General features: G+C 38.4%; 1 protein-coding gene across 2 annotated transcripts; it reads right to left on the reverse strand.

Annotated features, from left to right (window-relative positions):
- Nucleotides 1–1,097: 1,097 nt before the first annotated feature.
- LOC306851953 (macrophage-capping protein-like) lies at nt 1,098–14,703 on the reverse strand. Of its 2 annotated transcripts, XM_079388496.1 has the most exons (10): nt 14,677–14,703; nt 14,203–14,226; nt 8,026–8,219; nt 4,564–4,718; nt 3,741–3,902; nt 3,481–3,630; nt 2,943–3,029; nt 2,620–2,752; nt 1,821–1,912; nt 1,098–1,621 (listed from the first exon to the last, which is right to left on the reverse strand). In XM_079388496.1, exons 3-10 carry the CDS (start codon nt 8,216–8,218, stop codon nt 1,556–1,558), a joined length of 1,038 nt encoding a protein of 345 aa, XP_079244622.1. In that variant the 5' UTR covers nt 8,219; nt 14,203–14,226; nt 14,677–14,703; the 3' UTR covers nt 1,098–1,555. The 2 variants fall into 2 exon arrangements, with proteins under 2 accessions (XP_079244622.1, XP_079244621.1); XM_079388495.1 differs by lacking the exon at nt 14,677–14,703 and having other exon boundaries at nt 14,203–14,289.
- Between the last annotated feature and the right edge of the window lie 1,813 nt (nt 14,704–16,516).

Here is a 16,516-nt window from a genome sequence, read left to right on the forward strand (position 1 = left end):
GGTCATCCACAGGGAAGAGTAGATGATCTCCGAACAGTGGAGTCTGTGACCGGGGGAGACATGTTCGGTTCACTTAGGCTAGTTTGTCCTGGCCGCAATATATTAACTCGTGGGAGCGTGATTATTAGTGGAAGTGTTTTATGCGGTCTCGGGCCAGACATTGCCATAGTTACATAATTTATTATGCGTGTCATTTGCTATTTCTCATTTCATAGGACTAGCTATAGCGTACTTTTTATGTCACACAGTTAACTGACACTTTACACGTAATTGTATTTTTACCTGGCAAACCAACTTGTACACGCATACTCTGGATTTTTTTTTTTTTTTATATCTAAAATATGTCTAAATATAATATAAAATCCGCTGTCTGAAAATACGTCTATTAAAAAAAAAAAACAAAAAAAGTCGCCATAAATTCAATTGTGTTAAATTTCAAATGTTTATTATTCAAGTTTTTAAAAAAATCAAATCCAGAACTATGTTAAATGCCACATAATAAATTAAACCTATACAATTAATCCAAAATGCATCTGCAAGATTAATCTTTAATGAGCCGAAAAGAACGCACGTCACGCCTCTGTTCATCAATTTGCACTGGCTACCAATAGCTGCTCGCATTAAATTCAAAGCATTAATGTTTGCCTACAGAACCACCACTGGCTCTGCACCCCTTTACCTAAATTCATTAATTCAGACTTATAATACAGATATAATACTTACAATACAGGGGGAGTAATACACACTAACATTGACTAATGAGAAAAGTTGGTGAACATTTTCTGAAGCCATGAGAAATGTTATTCCTCCATCTATCCAAAGTTCAGATTTATGAAGCAAAACAAAGAAAAATAAAGCTTTATAGTTCACACAAAAATGATAATAAAAAGGCCTCATAACAGAGCAATTTACAACGAAATGAAACCTGAAGTTGGTAAGCTCGGAGTTCTCGTAACATGAGTTCATATGGTAATATGCCCTGATTACACATGACCCTTAACTGCCGAAATGTCCGTGTCATCTTATCTTACCTGTCTAAAGGGGATTTCCGTGGCATTCGCAGAAGAGCACATCTGAAAAATAATACCAGAGCTCTCTGCAGTTTTTGCATATGCTTGTTTATTGCCATGCTCCAATTACATACACAAAATGAGTAAAAAAAAAGAAAAAAGCAGTTTGTGAAATTGCACGTTGGCTTGAAAAATTGTTAGTAGCATTATTCTGTTTTTAAAAGCAGAAGTGGTATCTACACAGGGTTTTGTGGCTATCAAGCTTGCAACAGTTTTAATTTCGAAATAAAGTAGTTCTTCTAAATGTGTATTTATTAATATAAACCCCTTTTAAAATCATAAAAATATGGTAACAGACAACTAGTAAAGCCTCTCACACTCATATACATAATTACTGAAACCCTCCACGAATAAAAGCTGATCTGGTTTAATAAAACTGTACATTTGTTTATAATGTAGCATCTCCGTGATTTTACTGAAGTAAGTTAGTCTTTTGACAGCTGGTTGAGTGCAGTTTATTCTCCGATCGTGCAGTAAAATGTGGTTTAATTCCAGTTTTGGAAGAACTGTTTGAAGATAACCGTCTCTCTGCCCTGTGGTAAAATCTCCACCTTTAAGACAAAAATCAATTATAGATTACAGATTTATGGGTGAGGGGTCATGTTATAAAGTCAAGATTTTTAATTCTTTTGCATAATACCTCAAAAGACAATGAACATAGATTATGCATGTGTACATAACTTGCATAACCAAACAGAACAAAATCTGTTTGTTTGCTAAACCAAGCCAAACACAACAACATTAGCTGACCTGTGTTTTCATCTTGGGGTAATTCATTTGCTGAATGAAGTCATCTGCCATTTTCAGAGCAGCCCTCTTCTCTTCTGCATTGGCTCCACTTCCTGACAATGAAAGGGAAAAAAAAAAAAATTCTCAATGTTTTAACTTATTTTCAATTAAACATCCATGAAATTGTGTGTATGAATACATTCCAAAGTGTAGGACTGGTAAGTTTTTTTATTTATTTACTTATTTTTTTAGAAAAGGTGGCTCTTATGGTCACCAAGGCTACATTTATTTGATCAAAATATCACAATTTAAAATACCCGTTTTATTTTATTATATTTTTAAATGCATTCAACTCTGCATTAAATGCATTAAATCCTCATTTGTAAGGATAAGAGCATCTGCTAAATGAATAAATAAATAAAAATAAAATAAAAAATGCAATTTGTGATTGCAAAGCTAAATTTGCAGCAGCTATTACTTTAGTCTCCAGTGTCACATGATTCTTCAGAAATCATTCTAATATTCTGATTTGATGCTAATATTATTAGTAGTATTATCAAAGTTGGAAACAGTTGTGCTGCTTTAATTTTTTTATTTCGGTTTTTTAACTGATACATTTGTGGGGGATTCTTCGATAAAGTTCAAAAGAACAGCATTTATTTTGTAACAATGAACAGCATTGAGCAGTCTTTACAGTGTCACTTTTAATCAATTGAACATCCTTGTGGAATAAAAGGTATTAAAAAGACACACACAGGCCAAACTAAACTATTTTAGCTGCATTCTAAGTTATGACACACACACACACAATTTTTCTTACCTTTCCAAACAAAGATTTTTCCATTGGCCCCATTGTCCAGGATAAAGCAGTCATCACGTACCAGCAAGTCCTTGGCTAACGGGCTTTTCTCTGACATCTTGGTCAACTTCATCGACCCCGTTGCATCTGAAACCTATGCAGAATTGACCATTTGTCCATATTAGATACACATAAAATGGAATGACAAGTTACGTAAGACTTTTTAGGACTTTTGGATCAGATAAACGGATGTGCATAATAGGTATGGGTGAGATACCTAACATCAAAATACATATGTAATCCTTCACAATTTAGATTAATATATACATAGCTAGTTGTGGTACCTTGTAGAGGGAGGCAGAATTGGATGCATCTGCTTGGCTGTCCTCCTCTGGAGTGCTCTCTTTCAGCTCTGGCATTGGACCAAGTACCTTTTTATTGTAACAGAAGAAAGAGGATTTTTGCCTTTTAATTTGAGAGCAAAAAAACACTTTCTGATAACACTGCTTCTAAACTTATACTTAATTTCAACAGCCTTTATGAGCATTATACATTTATAGCATACATTTAAGCTGAGATTTTTAAAAACTCTACAGTCTCCGGCCACCAATATTTTAATGTTTCAGAAAAGATGATTCACTGTCGGGCCTGAGATTTTGGTATGGAGATAGAGGTTAGAAACGTGACTTTGTTAGTGTACCAAATGTACTTTAGCGCCATTTGTTGTTTCCATATAGGTACTGAAGGAATTTAGACAAGGCAACTGTGACAGGAGATGTCAGACTTATCAACCAGGGACTGAACTAGGATCCTAGAGAACTGTAAAGCTAAAGAATCAATGAAGGGCAGAGTTCAACAATAGGCGTTTTGGCATGTTGTTACCTGTAGCATTTCCTGGGTCTCCTCTCCCTCATTGATGTTAGTGATCTGAGCTTTGCCGTGTCTGTCTGTGTCTCTGATCAGAGTGGCGATCTCTCTCACCTTCTGCTTCTCAAAGATGTTTGCCTGAGATCCTATCCATGACACAATCGTCTGCAGAATAAAAACATTTAGATGTTCATTTCAAATTAATGCTACATTGAGAACTTGCTGACCCACAAATTTTTTAATCAAACTGTTCATACAGAGCCATATACACACACCTCGCCCAGGTCAAGTATAAAGCAGTCTCCTTTGTTAAAGCTCTGCCAGCTCAAATCGACTTCTTTGGCTCTGATGTTACGCTTCCCTTTGATTTGGTATAACCTCTGAATGGGTCCAGATCCAGACTGTGATTTTCTGAAGCCAGACTCCACACCTCCCTCCTGCAGAAACAAGAGCGCGTTCTTTGATTTAATTATGCATACAGTATAACTGTAACCATCAGTTTATTTTTTCATCTCAAGTCTGTTTGTATACATGTGCACTTTTAGAGACTGTCATTGGGTACCCTTTTCAATTCTAAGTATTATGTACACTTTAGGTTTACATTTAAGACCGTAATATAAAAAGTAAAAGTAAAGTAAAGTCGTGACGTATTGTCAAGTATGGTGACCCATACTCGAAATTGGTGCTCTGCGTTTAACCCATCCAAGTGCACACACACAGCAGTGAGTAGTGAACAAATCTACACACACACAGTGAACACACACCCGGAGCAGTGGGCAGCCATGCTGCGGCGCCCGGGGAGCAATTGGGGGTTCGGTGCCTTGCTCAAGGGCACCTCAGTCGTGGTATTGAGGGTGGAGAGAGCGCTGGACATTCCCTCCCCCCACCTACAATCCCTGCCGGCCGGGGGCTCGAACTCGCAACCTTTCGATTGCGAGTCCGACTCTCTAACCATTAGGCCACGACTTCCCTTATGTACCTTTTAAGGGTAAATAAGGTAAAAAGGTAGCTTTTTTACCTTAGGGTACCACCCCATTGGCAGCTTTATACCTTTTTTTTCTGTGTGGTTGTGCGTGTTCACATGATCTCACATCTCACCTTATAGCTGACACCTCGGGGGAAGAGGTTCATGAACTCTGGGGACTCATAGCCTTGAACTTGCCTGTGCTGAACCGGATCTCCACCCAGGAAGTTATCCAGCTGTGTAGCCAACATGGCACAAGCTACCTGCTCATCACGAGACGATTTCTCTCCTAAAAATGAGAAAGACTGAACATGAATATATATTCAATGTTTTCAACATACGGAATTCACAATTCATTTTCAAACTTCCTCTTTTACATGGCAAAAAAAGTCAGCAAAAACGGATAAGTGAAGGCAATTAGAGATAACCGCTAAATCATTCTGTCAGCATGGTTGTCCCTGGAAATGCTGTGCATGTTAACACTAGCACAATTTTGCACAGTTCTGCCCTTTGTGAGATGCCACCAACGCAACCCACTTCCTCTATCTGCATAATAGACTTTGAGCAACAGTTTTTGGTCTGATAAGCCAGATGCTGAACCGTTTGACCTAAATGAAAAGCACTTTGTGGTAGGACTGGGTGTTTAACCAAACTTTATTTTCAGTCATGAATTTGGCTTTCAACGATTATGATGAAAAGATAATCAATACATGGTTACTGTGCTGCATTCTGTTTAGCAATGATACTCTTGTTTTGTCTTGTGTTAAACCAAGCACCGCCCTTTCCTTTACAGTGGTGAGGTTTTGCCCCCTCCTAAATGTTTAAGTAGTTTTCAGTAAGTTGTGGAAGTGCCTTACAAAAAATATATTTTGATCTCATTTATTATATTATCCATTTGAATGCACATACATTATTTTTAAGCTTTAAAAAAAAAATTAAATGTTGAATTACAATCTCAAGTAAGCTTTTAAAATGACAACTGTTCAATAAAAGAATGAGGCTTCAAAAGAAATTGTGACTATATAATTTAATTATTTTTTTAAACTTTTTCATGTGAATTATACTTTAGATTCAAGGAAATATGCTGTTGAAAAAGTTTTTTATTTAATACATTTTAGATTTGCAGGGGCAGGCAACGTTGGTCCTGGAGTGCCGATGTCTTGCAGAGTTTAGCTCCAACCCTGAAAAAAAACCTCACCTGTCTGTAGCCCTAGTAATTCTGAAGACCTTGATTAGCTTGTTCAGGTGTGTTTGATTAGGGTTGGAGCTAAACTCTACAGGACAGCGGCACTCCAGGGCCGAAGTTGCCTACCCCTGAATTAGAGTTATGTTTTTGTCCAAGTTTTCATTGTGTTTTCAGTTGGCCTGTTCCCGTGACTTGCTAGTTTTCCTTAGTTTCCTTTTTGTCATTGTGTCATTCTTGTCACACCTGTGTATGTTTAACTCGCCAGTTCCTTTGTTTGCTCCCCTTCTTAAACTAAAAGATTTTGAACTGCACCTTTTGTCATCATCTGCCTTACTACGATATACTGTAACAGAAGAACGGACCCACAAAGAATGAACTGGGCTGAGGATATTCTCCTGAACATCCAGCAGGATGGATTGTCTTTGGAACGATATGTGGAGGAGTTTCTGACTGTTTTCCATCTGGTGAGCTGGAGAGATCATATGCTTAATGCTTGCTTCCGGGTGGGACTCTTTGTTTCGATTTCTGTCTTCTGATGATTGCTATAGACCTGTAGCAGACTTTAATTACGACCTCGATTTAAATGGCTATGAGTTCCTTGTTGATGAGGAGGATAGTGGTCCTGTTCCCATTCGGAAGCAGGTGGGCGCTTCAGCTCACCATCTACCAGCACCCTCCACATACCGTTCCAAAGAGCCCGATCCCTCTGTTCCACCCGCACTTCCGAGTTCTCCTGAGTTCCTCTTAAGTCCTCAGCCCAGATACAGCGGCTGCTCCACTGTCAAGCACGCCGGTCGATTCACTCCCCAGCTCTATGAAGACAGCAGCAATCTCCTTAACCTCAGCCCAAATGAGGAGAATGAGGAGGAAAAGACTGTTGGCTCCAGCCCCTGACCAGAGAAGAGAGATGGCTCCAACCATATGCCAGTGGCCGAGCCGGGTAACCTGGACAAGGCCAAGAAGGCCCATTCTCCATGGCCTCCCGAATGGTCGGCACTTACATGGCTCCCTGAACTGCTAGCACCTCTATGGTTCTCCAAACTGCCGGTGCCCCCTTGGCTCCCAGACCCTGCGCCCGCCCTCCCTCCCTGGTGGAACTGTTACAGCGTGGGACGCGCCTTCCGGGAGGGTGGAGTAATGTTAGAGTTGAGTTTCATTTTTTTCCTAGTTTTCATTGTGTTTTCAGTGGACCCCTTCCCCTGTGACCTAGTTTTCCTTAATTTCCTTATTGTCATTCTGCTCACCTGTGTATGATTAACTGTCCGTTCAATGTTAAGTCGTGTGTACCTTCACCACTCTACCTAGGTTTACGATTAAACTAAGAAATTTGAAACTGCACCTTGTCATTTGCCTTCCTACGACACACCGTAACAAAGCTGTGATGTTTCCAAACTTTACACAGCGGCTAAAACAACTGATCAACTAAAATAATCTTTTTTTTTTTTTACTACACAAATACATTGTCATCCAAGTCCTCAAGTTGTGCCAAATTTCTTCTGTTAAGCACAAAAGACACTTTGAAGAATGTAGGTGTAAATGTAACCAAACAGTTGATGGTAGCCATTGACTTCCATAGTATTTTTTTCCATACTACGGAAGTCAATGGCTACAGTCAACTGTTTGGTAACCAACTTTCTTCAGAATATCTGCTTTTGTGTTTAAAAGAAAAACTCATACAAGTTTGAAACAACTTCATGGCGAGTTCACTTTTGGATGAACTATCCCTTCAAGCACCAATCTTGTTGTTTGTATTGTTGAAATGTCCAACACTGAATAAAGACATTTATATAAAAATGTAAAATTCTCTCATCATTAATCATCCTTCATGTCATTCCAAAACCAGATGGAAATTTGTTCTATAGAACAAAAGACTTGAAAGAATCTGTGCATTTTTCCCCATAAAATAGCATTCATAACAACCAGGTCTTTCAAGCTTCAAAAAGGAAACACTATTTGCTTAAAAAAATAATAAAAAAAAAAGCAGTAAAAACATTCTGAAGACTAAAGCAAGCACATTTTTCCATAAAACAACATTTCATAGTGACTGTTTTTCTATAAGCAACATAAGATAAGAGCATAAGAGAATTTAAGAACGTTTGTTTTTTTTTCTTAAAACAATAGTTCATATTGACCATGTCTGCTGTCAAAAGTAACAAAAAAAAAAATTCATACACGCATAAATCAATCATCTTTAAGGAAACAAATAAGTGTTGAGGTGCTTGTGTGTCCCTTTAAAACCATTATCATCAAAAAATAAAATTAGATTTAGTTACAGAACTCTACTAGCCATAAGATATTACTAAAAGTATGAAATAACGTCACCCTACATACTGAAAGTGTCTATCATGTGTCTTTTCAGCACATGAAGTGACAATGAACCGAAAGAGAAAATCAGCCGCAATCATCTCACCGATCCACATGTGGAGGTCTGCTCCCTGGTCACCCCGGTTCTCCAGCACAAGGTAGGAGTCACCGTTGAAGAAAGCCCCCACCTCAGCTTGGGCCAGAGGAACAGCCTTCATCTTCTCCACTCGCCAACATCTCAATCCTGGCTGCCTGACCTCATCGCTAAACTGTCCTGGAGCGGCCTGGAATGAGAGCATTCTGCAGAGAAACAGAAAAGCGGTGAGAAAGGGAGGATCAAAAAAGAATGACAAATTTGGTGATGAGTTTTTGGCTCAAGGTCTGCATATGAAGTCACACCAGAGGTGTTCAGCTGGGATCAGGACTTGGCTTTCTGCAGACCAGTCAAGTTCTTCCACACTGACTGAATCAATCATGTCTTCTTGAACAGTGTCTTATACACAGAGGCACTGTCATGTTAGAATAGAAAAGGGTCCTATTCAAACTGTTGCTATAACATGAGAAGCACACAATTCCCTAGAATATCATTATGCGCTTAAACATTAAGATTTGTACTCATACAAATTACTAAAGTAGTCAAACATGTTCATTAGAAGGGGGTGACCCAATACTTTTGGCAATATAGTGAATGTTTTGAATGCTGACAATTGCCTGTGTTTCCCAGCTCCGCTCCTAGAGTACTCCAGAGAGGAGTACACTAATGAGTGGATGAGTTGATTCAGGAGTGTTAAAAGGTTAGGAAACACTGGTCATCTTGAAGGATAGAAATTGGAATAGCATAAAACTAGCATACTTCTGCCATATAATGATACACGCGAGTAGCCTTCAGGACTCATCTTAGAAATAAAATGGATTTGTTCTTTTTTAAACAAATTCTGTAAAAATAAATTTAGTAAGAACTTAGACTCTTACGTGCACAACAGCTTCATTCATTTAATTAAAAAACCAGTAAAAAACGTAATTGGTTAAATATTTAAAAATTATTTTCTATTTTAATTTTGAAAAGCCATTTATGCCGCAAAACTGAGTTTTCAGCAGCTATTACTCTGTGTCACATGATCTTTCAGAAATTCCATGCCGATTTGTTTTTCCAAGAAACATCATAATTATCTTGTTGAGAAAGTCATGCTGGATTTTTTTTCTTCATGATTTTTGATGACTATAAAGTTCAAAATAAATAACAGCATTTAGAGTTTTGTAACAATGTACAAGTCTTTACTGAAACATTTGAGCGTCATTGTTGAATAAAATGTCTAAAATTAAAAAAAATTACTCAACTTAGATGGTAGTGTATATTTAAGAGTAAGCAAAGCATATCCATTAAACGAAATGTAAAAGAACAAAACCTACTGCATCGGTTTCTTTAACAGGAAACGTTTCTTTTCACACATTGATGTACACAGTCTTACAGTATTTAACAAACAAATTCACAGTACTGTTTGTTTTTAGTCACTGTTACAGTATTACTGTCTTTTAAAACAAAAAAAAATACTAGTCATTTGGCTTCTGACCCGGTGGCTACTCCACAGTAGCTCTACTCCTCTCACTATTTTACTCCTCTCTAATTTGCCAACAGAGCTATCAGTTAAAGACTGTTGTTATCTGATTGGTTCTCTGACCTGTCAGTAACTTGACTGCCAAAACACACGATCTGGATTCTGGAAATCTGTTTGTTTAGACACCACAGTGTAATGGCAGTACGCATGAAAACATATGTAGATTCCAGCTTACTACTGCCAAAGAAACACTCAAGACAGGGATGTACCAGCCTGAGGATGAAGGCCTCCACAGCAGAGTTTGGTTCCTCCTAAGTTTTCTTCACTTCCTTCCTTGGCATTATACCATTTTTTGTTAATCTGCTTAAGCCAATAAAGATGGCTTGATGTGTTATTGCTCCCTTAATATTAATGGTCTACTAAGCTTATAATCTTAGCAAATGTTTTAATTAGAATGCAAACCAAACTAAATCAATCATTGGTGATATTAGCATACATTTAAAAGTTATGTGGATTTACAACAAATATTGGCTTTGCAAATGACTTGGCATGGTACACAAATGAAAAAAAAAAAAATAAAAAAAATAAATAAAAAAAAAAAAGTCTAATTAGGCTCTTGTGGTGATCTGACACTGAGAGCTTTAGAACTGAGCTGCATTACTTCACTCATGTAAAGAAGAGGTCTCAGAGGCCCATGTTATCTTATGTCACTCCAAGACATGCCATAGAGAAAGCCAGACACATCCAGTTTCACAATATCAAAGAAAGAATACACTCACATTGTCACTGTTGTGAACACAAATAGCTGTGACAGAATTAAAATATGCAACTCCTCCCTCTTTAGCTGTTCATTCGGTGCAACAGTTTCTGTTTACTCACCATTCGGGCATGGCGACTCAAACTACAAGTAAGCAATAACAGAGCACTACCACCTCATAAAATGTTATGATTCAGCTTTGGCTTCTCCTAGTTCATCACTTTGATACAAATTTTATGATCAGTTTCAAGAATTTACAAAGATGCGCTACATTTAAATCCACTAGTCAGGTAGCAATTGTCATTTATAAAGATAGATGAAGAAATGAGAAAAGAGCAGCGAGCCAAACAGTTTCAGTTTTAAAACATCAAAACCTTTTCAAAATGATCATATGATGAAGTGTGGAGCACATATTAACTTGCTCATTTGAGAGAGACATACATTAAGTTATTAATCTGATTAGACAGAAGTTATTTGTGCCCTCCATGTCATGAACAAACAAATGACATGTTGTCTTGAGGTTGACACCTCACTGATCAACCAGCTCCACCTCATTGAGCGCTTTAACACCCCACCCTCACAGTACAGCAAAGTGTAAAACAGGAATTAATTCTGGCTTCTCATGTAAGCAGATGTGAAAGTGTCTCAGTGAAAAAAAAAAAAAAAGGGTTTGACAACTATAGTGAGTCATGCAAAACCACAGGCCGAAGAACATGCAAGCTGACACACAAAATCTCCAAAAATAATAATTGGGAATTACTTGGGCCTGATCCGCTTTACTGTCTGATTTGAAACAGGATGCAACACCCATTCAATTATAGACACGGACCTAATGATCCCTTTCTGTGGTTACTACCACTCAGAATCAATGTAATTAACTCGAATCATAACCTCTAGAAAAAATATAAAATACAGTGAGATATAAAACAGGAAAGTTAAACATTCGTTAACAGTGACGTGTCATTTCTGCACTAGCACCACCAAGTGGAATTTCAAAAGTAATGTGAAAAATCACATACGGTCTCCCTGTCTGAATACTTCCATTAATAAGTACGTGAAAAATGGCAGGTGAAAAGTACCACGATGATTTACTACTTCCGGCGAGATTTCAGAAGTGCACGGCCCTGTCCCATATCGCACCCCAAGTCCACACTTTCGTGACGTAATGCTGCTTTGACTGTCGGGTAGAAATCTGCTGTGGAGGCGGAGTTCGCCTCAGTGCAGGCATGGAGGGCGCATATCGGCCACAGATGGGGCATTTGCAAGCAACACTTCTAAAAGCTAAAATAACAAACGGGACAACCTACGGTCTCATGGACTTAATGGACACGCACATGGGGCGGCCGTTGTAAGTCCGCAAAGCTGTAAGTGCACATGAAGTATGCCATTTGGGACAGGACCATTCTTCAATATGGAAGTTAGCCTATGGGCGAGACTTCCGGTTCATTAGCCACTATATAGGAAAATAACGAGAAGTATAACAAATGTGTAGTAAACAGTAAAATTGTTTGCACTACAAACCAGTGTGTTCATAATTAAGATACTACATTAAAATAGCAAGACACCTATTTGCTATATACAAGCAGCAAATTAGCCGTTTGTACAGTTAAAAGTAGCTGGACGTGAATGAGACCAGAAGCCAGAGCCACGCCCACTCTTACAGGAAAAATAAGATGGGTATCAAATGGAGACTTTACAATCCCATGAGGCCACAGTAGAAGATTTGTGAATAGCAGTGAAGCTGACACCTATACGTAACATGACAACGACAACATGAAGGATGTACATACAATTTTTAACAATTGCGAAGTTGTACAAATGTAGTACAGTAGTACCTATTCAGACAGTATGCAAATTCAGACACAGCTTCAGAGTACGCACTACGGTTTAGGTGTAACTACATTGTGACTTTTAAAAAAAACGTTATAAAGTATGCGTGTGTGTGTAGTTCGAATGCAATCCAGACGTACTACGTCCACCAGGTTGCCAGTGCAAAGTTGTCCATTAAATGCGCACTTTGGCCTAAATTGGGCATACTAATTTAACACTGCTTTTCATTTACTATAGGGGAGATATGCGTGTTCAGACACTAGGACTGTTTTCAGACTTTTTTTTTTAAAAACACTCCTCCCGTTTTCCCATTGGTCAATAAACAATGCTTCCCCCTCTGCCACGCCATTGGTTGACTGAGTGTCGCTATTGTGAGCTAGGCGTGATGCATAAAGCTTCTGTGTTACACAGAGTTAAATTCAGCCTATAAATGTTTCACTTGTTTTCTCTATGTATTAAGTTGTGTATACGTAGATTGAAAAAAAATAAAATTTTAGATTTTTAACAGTGATCACTAATATTGGGACAGTAGTATGCCATCTGCTACAGAAGAGCATGAAATATGACAAACATACAGGTACAGCGCAGGATAGTTGAATGAGGGCCCATGCGCATAATGCGAAGACAGCAATGGCAACAGAAGCTCAGTCTCCCTTGAGAAGTAAAGAGAAAGAAACACTTGTCCACTTAACTGTAAAACTCCTTCGGCCTGCTCCGGCATGCTTTCTGAGTCCGGCTCCATTCTGCCTGTTCCAGTATGTGTGTGAGTTTACCTGGCCTGGTTAGCTTATGTGTGTCCAGTAACTGGACACGGGGGAATAATCCGAGCGGCCCTGCCGAGGACGCCCCACAGCTAGGGGAGTCGGGTTGCCCGACAAACGCTAAACACTAGCATGATAATTACTGCAAGCACCATCCATCTTTCCTCCACTCATCAGAGGGAGTTGGAGGAAACACCGTAAAACATGGCTTTTGTTTCAAAGACAAAAAGTTGGAAATTTCAGCAACTTTGAACCAGTGGTAGAACCATACACAACTATTATCAAGTCAAGACAGTTATTCACTCATTTCATTTTAAGTATGATTTATTAGTTTTGCCACCATTTTTTGTGGCTCATATTGATTAGTTGAAATTATATATACTTTTCTTTTATTAAAGTCTCTGTAATGACTTTTGATAAACTGTAGGCTAATAGCAGCTTGGCCTACTGGCAAATAAATTACAAAACATATGCAAATGACCAGTTAATGTAGACCACAAATTATGGTTTCCAGAAATTATGAATCAGTATGCAAAACTATTACCAAGTCAAGACAGTTATTCATTTTTATTTATGGTTTATTCATTTTAAAAACTTTTTTTGTGGCTCAAACTAATTAACTGAAAAAAATAAAAATAAAAAATAAATAAATAAAATAAATTTTATTTATTTATTTCCATTTTAACAATAACTCTTAATAAAATGTAGGCCTGGCTGGTGGTATTTAAGTTACAAAACAAATGCAAATGATCGGTCAGTGTAGCATATTTAAATTATCACAGCATTATTACATAAAACAAATTAAGATAAAGCAGTTAACTAAGAAGAGCGAGATGAAAAACAGATAGGATTGATAAGGCAAACTGATAAATGATCTGTTATATAACCTATATCTTTCTTTACACAAAGACATGCAAGTAGATCGTGAACAGATTGCAAGAGACAATAGAGGAGCCATAAAAAAAACATTCAAATTATTTCTTAGAAGTGCAAGCAGTGTAATCAAATAAGTCACTCAATTGAGTATATTTAGTGTACAAGAAAATAAACTATTTCTATAAGCGTATTTTAGATGCCAAGTTCCCCATTTTAAAAATTCAAGTCAAGATCAGCAAAATATTTGACTAACAGTGTCAATGAGCAGCAAACATGTTTTCAAATCTAACCCCTTAAGTGCACATTTACGTTTAGAAATAAGCAAGACGTGAGCCTAAGGACTAAGGTGTGGAGCTTTGGGAGTGTCTCTCTTGCTTAAAGTTCTCACTGCTTTAAGTTCCTTTGCTCTAAAATGAATTTGGCAGAACAGTTTTGGCACAGCCTGGCTTTGAGGGTTATGCATGTATAATTTGTGAGTTTCTGAGCAGATTTACAGGGCTTACCTTGCTGCTGTTGAAGTTGGAGAACTGTGTAGAATTTCAAGAAAAGGAAGAGAATGTATAAGAGAAAGTGTACAAAGTCACTTCCTGCATTACTTCTGGCCCATCCCCCTTGAATACACCCTTGCCTAAACAAACAGATGCCAAAAAATTTGGAAAAAAGGCAAAGGCACAGTCTCAGATTTGTTAATAGTTCAACAGAAGCGTGACCTGATTTGACTGAATTTGACTGCAGGAAGACCTGGACTGTGTAGATTGAAGGAGATGAAAATATCTAAAAATCACATTTAGCCAGAAGGTTTTCTCTTGTAAAACACAAGTCACACCCAGTCAGCCACAAAGCATTCATGATCACGTCAGGGCTTACCCATGAAAACAAAACAAATTAATGTAATAGAGAAGCCATAGTCATAGCTAAAAGTTATGTCCATTTTAAAAAATGCAGCTAGGCATGCAGGCTTATTGGCTGTGACTTACTGTGTTCGCTCAGACTTTCAAAAGAGCACAGGAAATCCAGGGGCTGGATTATGGTTTCGGTGGTTTATTAAAAACAAGAACCTGTGAGGTGTAAAACGCCTGTAACTGGCTCAAGTAAATTGCACATCATTTAAAAACTCAATATGGGACATTTGATAATTAGACGTACAAAAGAGGTCTTCAACCCTGCACCTGGGCACCCACTCTCCTGGAATTTCCAACCGGCTTCAGCACACCTGCCAGCAATTTTCAAGCAGTCTTGAGGAGCTTGATTGGCCGCTTCAGGTGTGTTTGATTAGGGTTGAAGCTAAACTCTTCAGTATAGTGGGTCCCCAGAAATAGGGTTGAAGACCTCTGCCTTAAAGGTTCTCTCATTACTCTCCATCATGTTGTTACAAACCCTTAAGTCCTTTGTTCATCTTCGAAACACAAATCAAGATATTTTTGATGACATAATACAACGCATGCACGATAGATATTTGACTGCACTGCGCCTTGTTTTCGAGCAGAATGCAAATGCAGAAGAATTGAATAAAGTTTTTTGCGCACAAAAAGTATTTTCGTAGCTTCATAAAATTATAGTTGAACCACTGATGGATTTGAATAATATTATGTTTCTGTGTCTGGGAACATTTGTCCCATTAGTCTAGTAGCCAAGTAGGTGAACCCGGAAATGTTGAGTACACCAAAGTTTTATTGCAGAAATGTGAAGTATGGGTCCCCAGCATACAGAAACTACCGGATGCTAATTTGCATATGTTGAGCAATTTGCATAATTAGCATTATTAGCTTAATCGTCCATTTTGACCACATATTTTGCACTGAATGGCCAATTTCTACAATATGTGAGTGGTTTTAGAGGTTTTAGAGAATGCTGATTTCATTTCTGGCATTTTCGGATTTCAAAGAGCTAATTTTAGTACATATTTTGATTTATTTAGGCAAATTTTGATTACTTTCAGTCATAATTTTAGGTTATTTTTATGGTAAACAAAATATTTCAGAATCATGAGTGCTCTTGTGAATGTTGATGCATTGTTTTCAGGGTGTAGAGAGGCTGAATCCCCTCCTGACACTTTTGAAGATTCAAAATTGCTTTTTGGATAAACAATGAATCTTTGTTAGGCTGAATGTTATGCATTTCTGGATGAAAAAGCAATGCGGGTATTTGACATAACTTGGATCCTGCAACTGTACGATACATATTAATGGGGTAGCTCTTTAAGACACCCAATGAGATGACATCACCTAAGCCCATCACCATGTGTGATCAACGAACTATGTTCAAATATACACTATATACATGCCATATAAGACAGGCCCTGCAAGTCGCTAGGGCAACGGCCGAATGGCAGAAGGGCTGCCCAGGTTGGTCCGCAAGTCGCAAGATCCAACGGGGACCCAATTAAAACTTCGCCAGGCGCAAGAGTTAAAACTGAATCTGGGCAACCCGGGTCAGCCCGCCAGACGCAAGGCTAACCAAGAGGGCTTCACCTTCGCACCACGCCAAACATGTAAATATTCAATATATACATGCCATACAAGACAGGCCCCGCAAGTCGCTAGGGCCATGCCAGAATGGCAGAAGGGCTGTCCAGGTTGGTCCGCAAGTCGCAAGATCCAACGAGGACCCTGTTAAAACTCCGCCAAACGCAAGAGTTAAAACTGAGTCTGGGCAACCCGGGTCAGCCCGCAAGACTAACCAAGAGGGCCTCACCTCCGCACCACACAAAGCACACACTGGCTACCACCTTCAGGCAAACTGCTATGCCTCACAATTAATTAACAAAACGCAGCCTCATCATCTTCACTATCCTCTTCTGTTCTGTCATCATCTTCT

The sequence above is a fragment of the Barbus barbus genome, assembly GCF_936440315.1.
Source record: "Barbus barbus genome assembly, chromosome: 32".
Classification (NCBI taxonomy): Eukaryota; Metazoa; Chordata; class Actinopteri; order Cypriniformes; family Cyprinidae; genus Barbus; species Barbus barbus.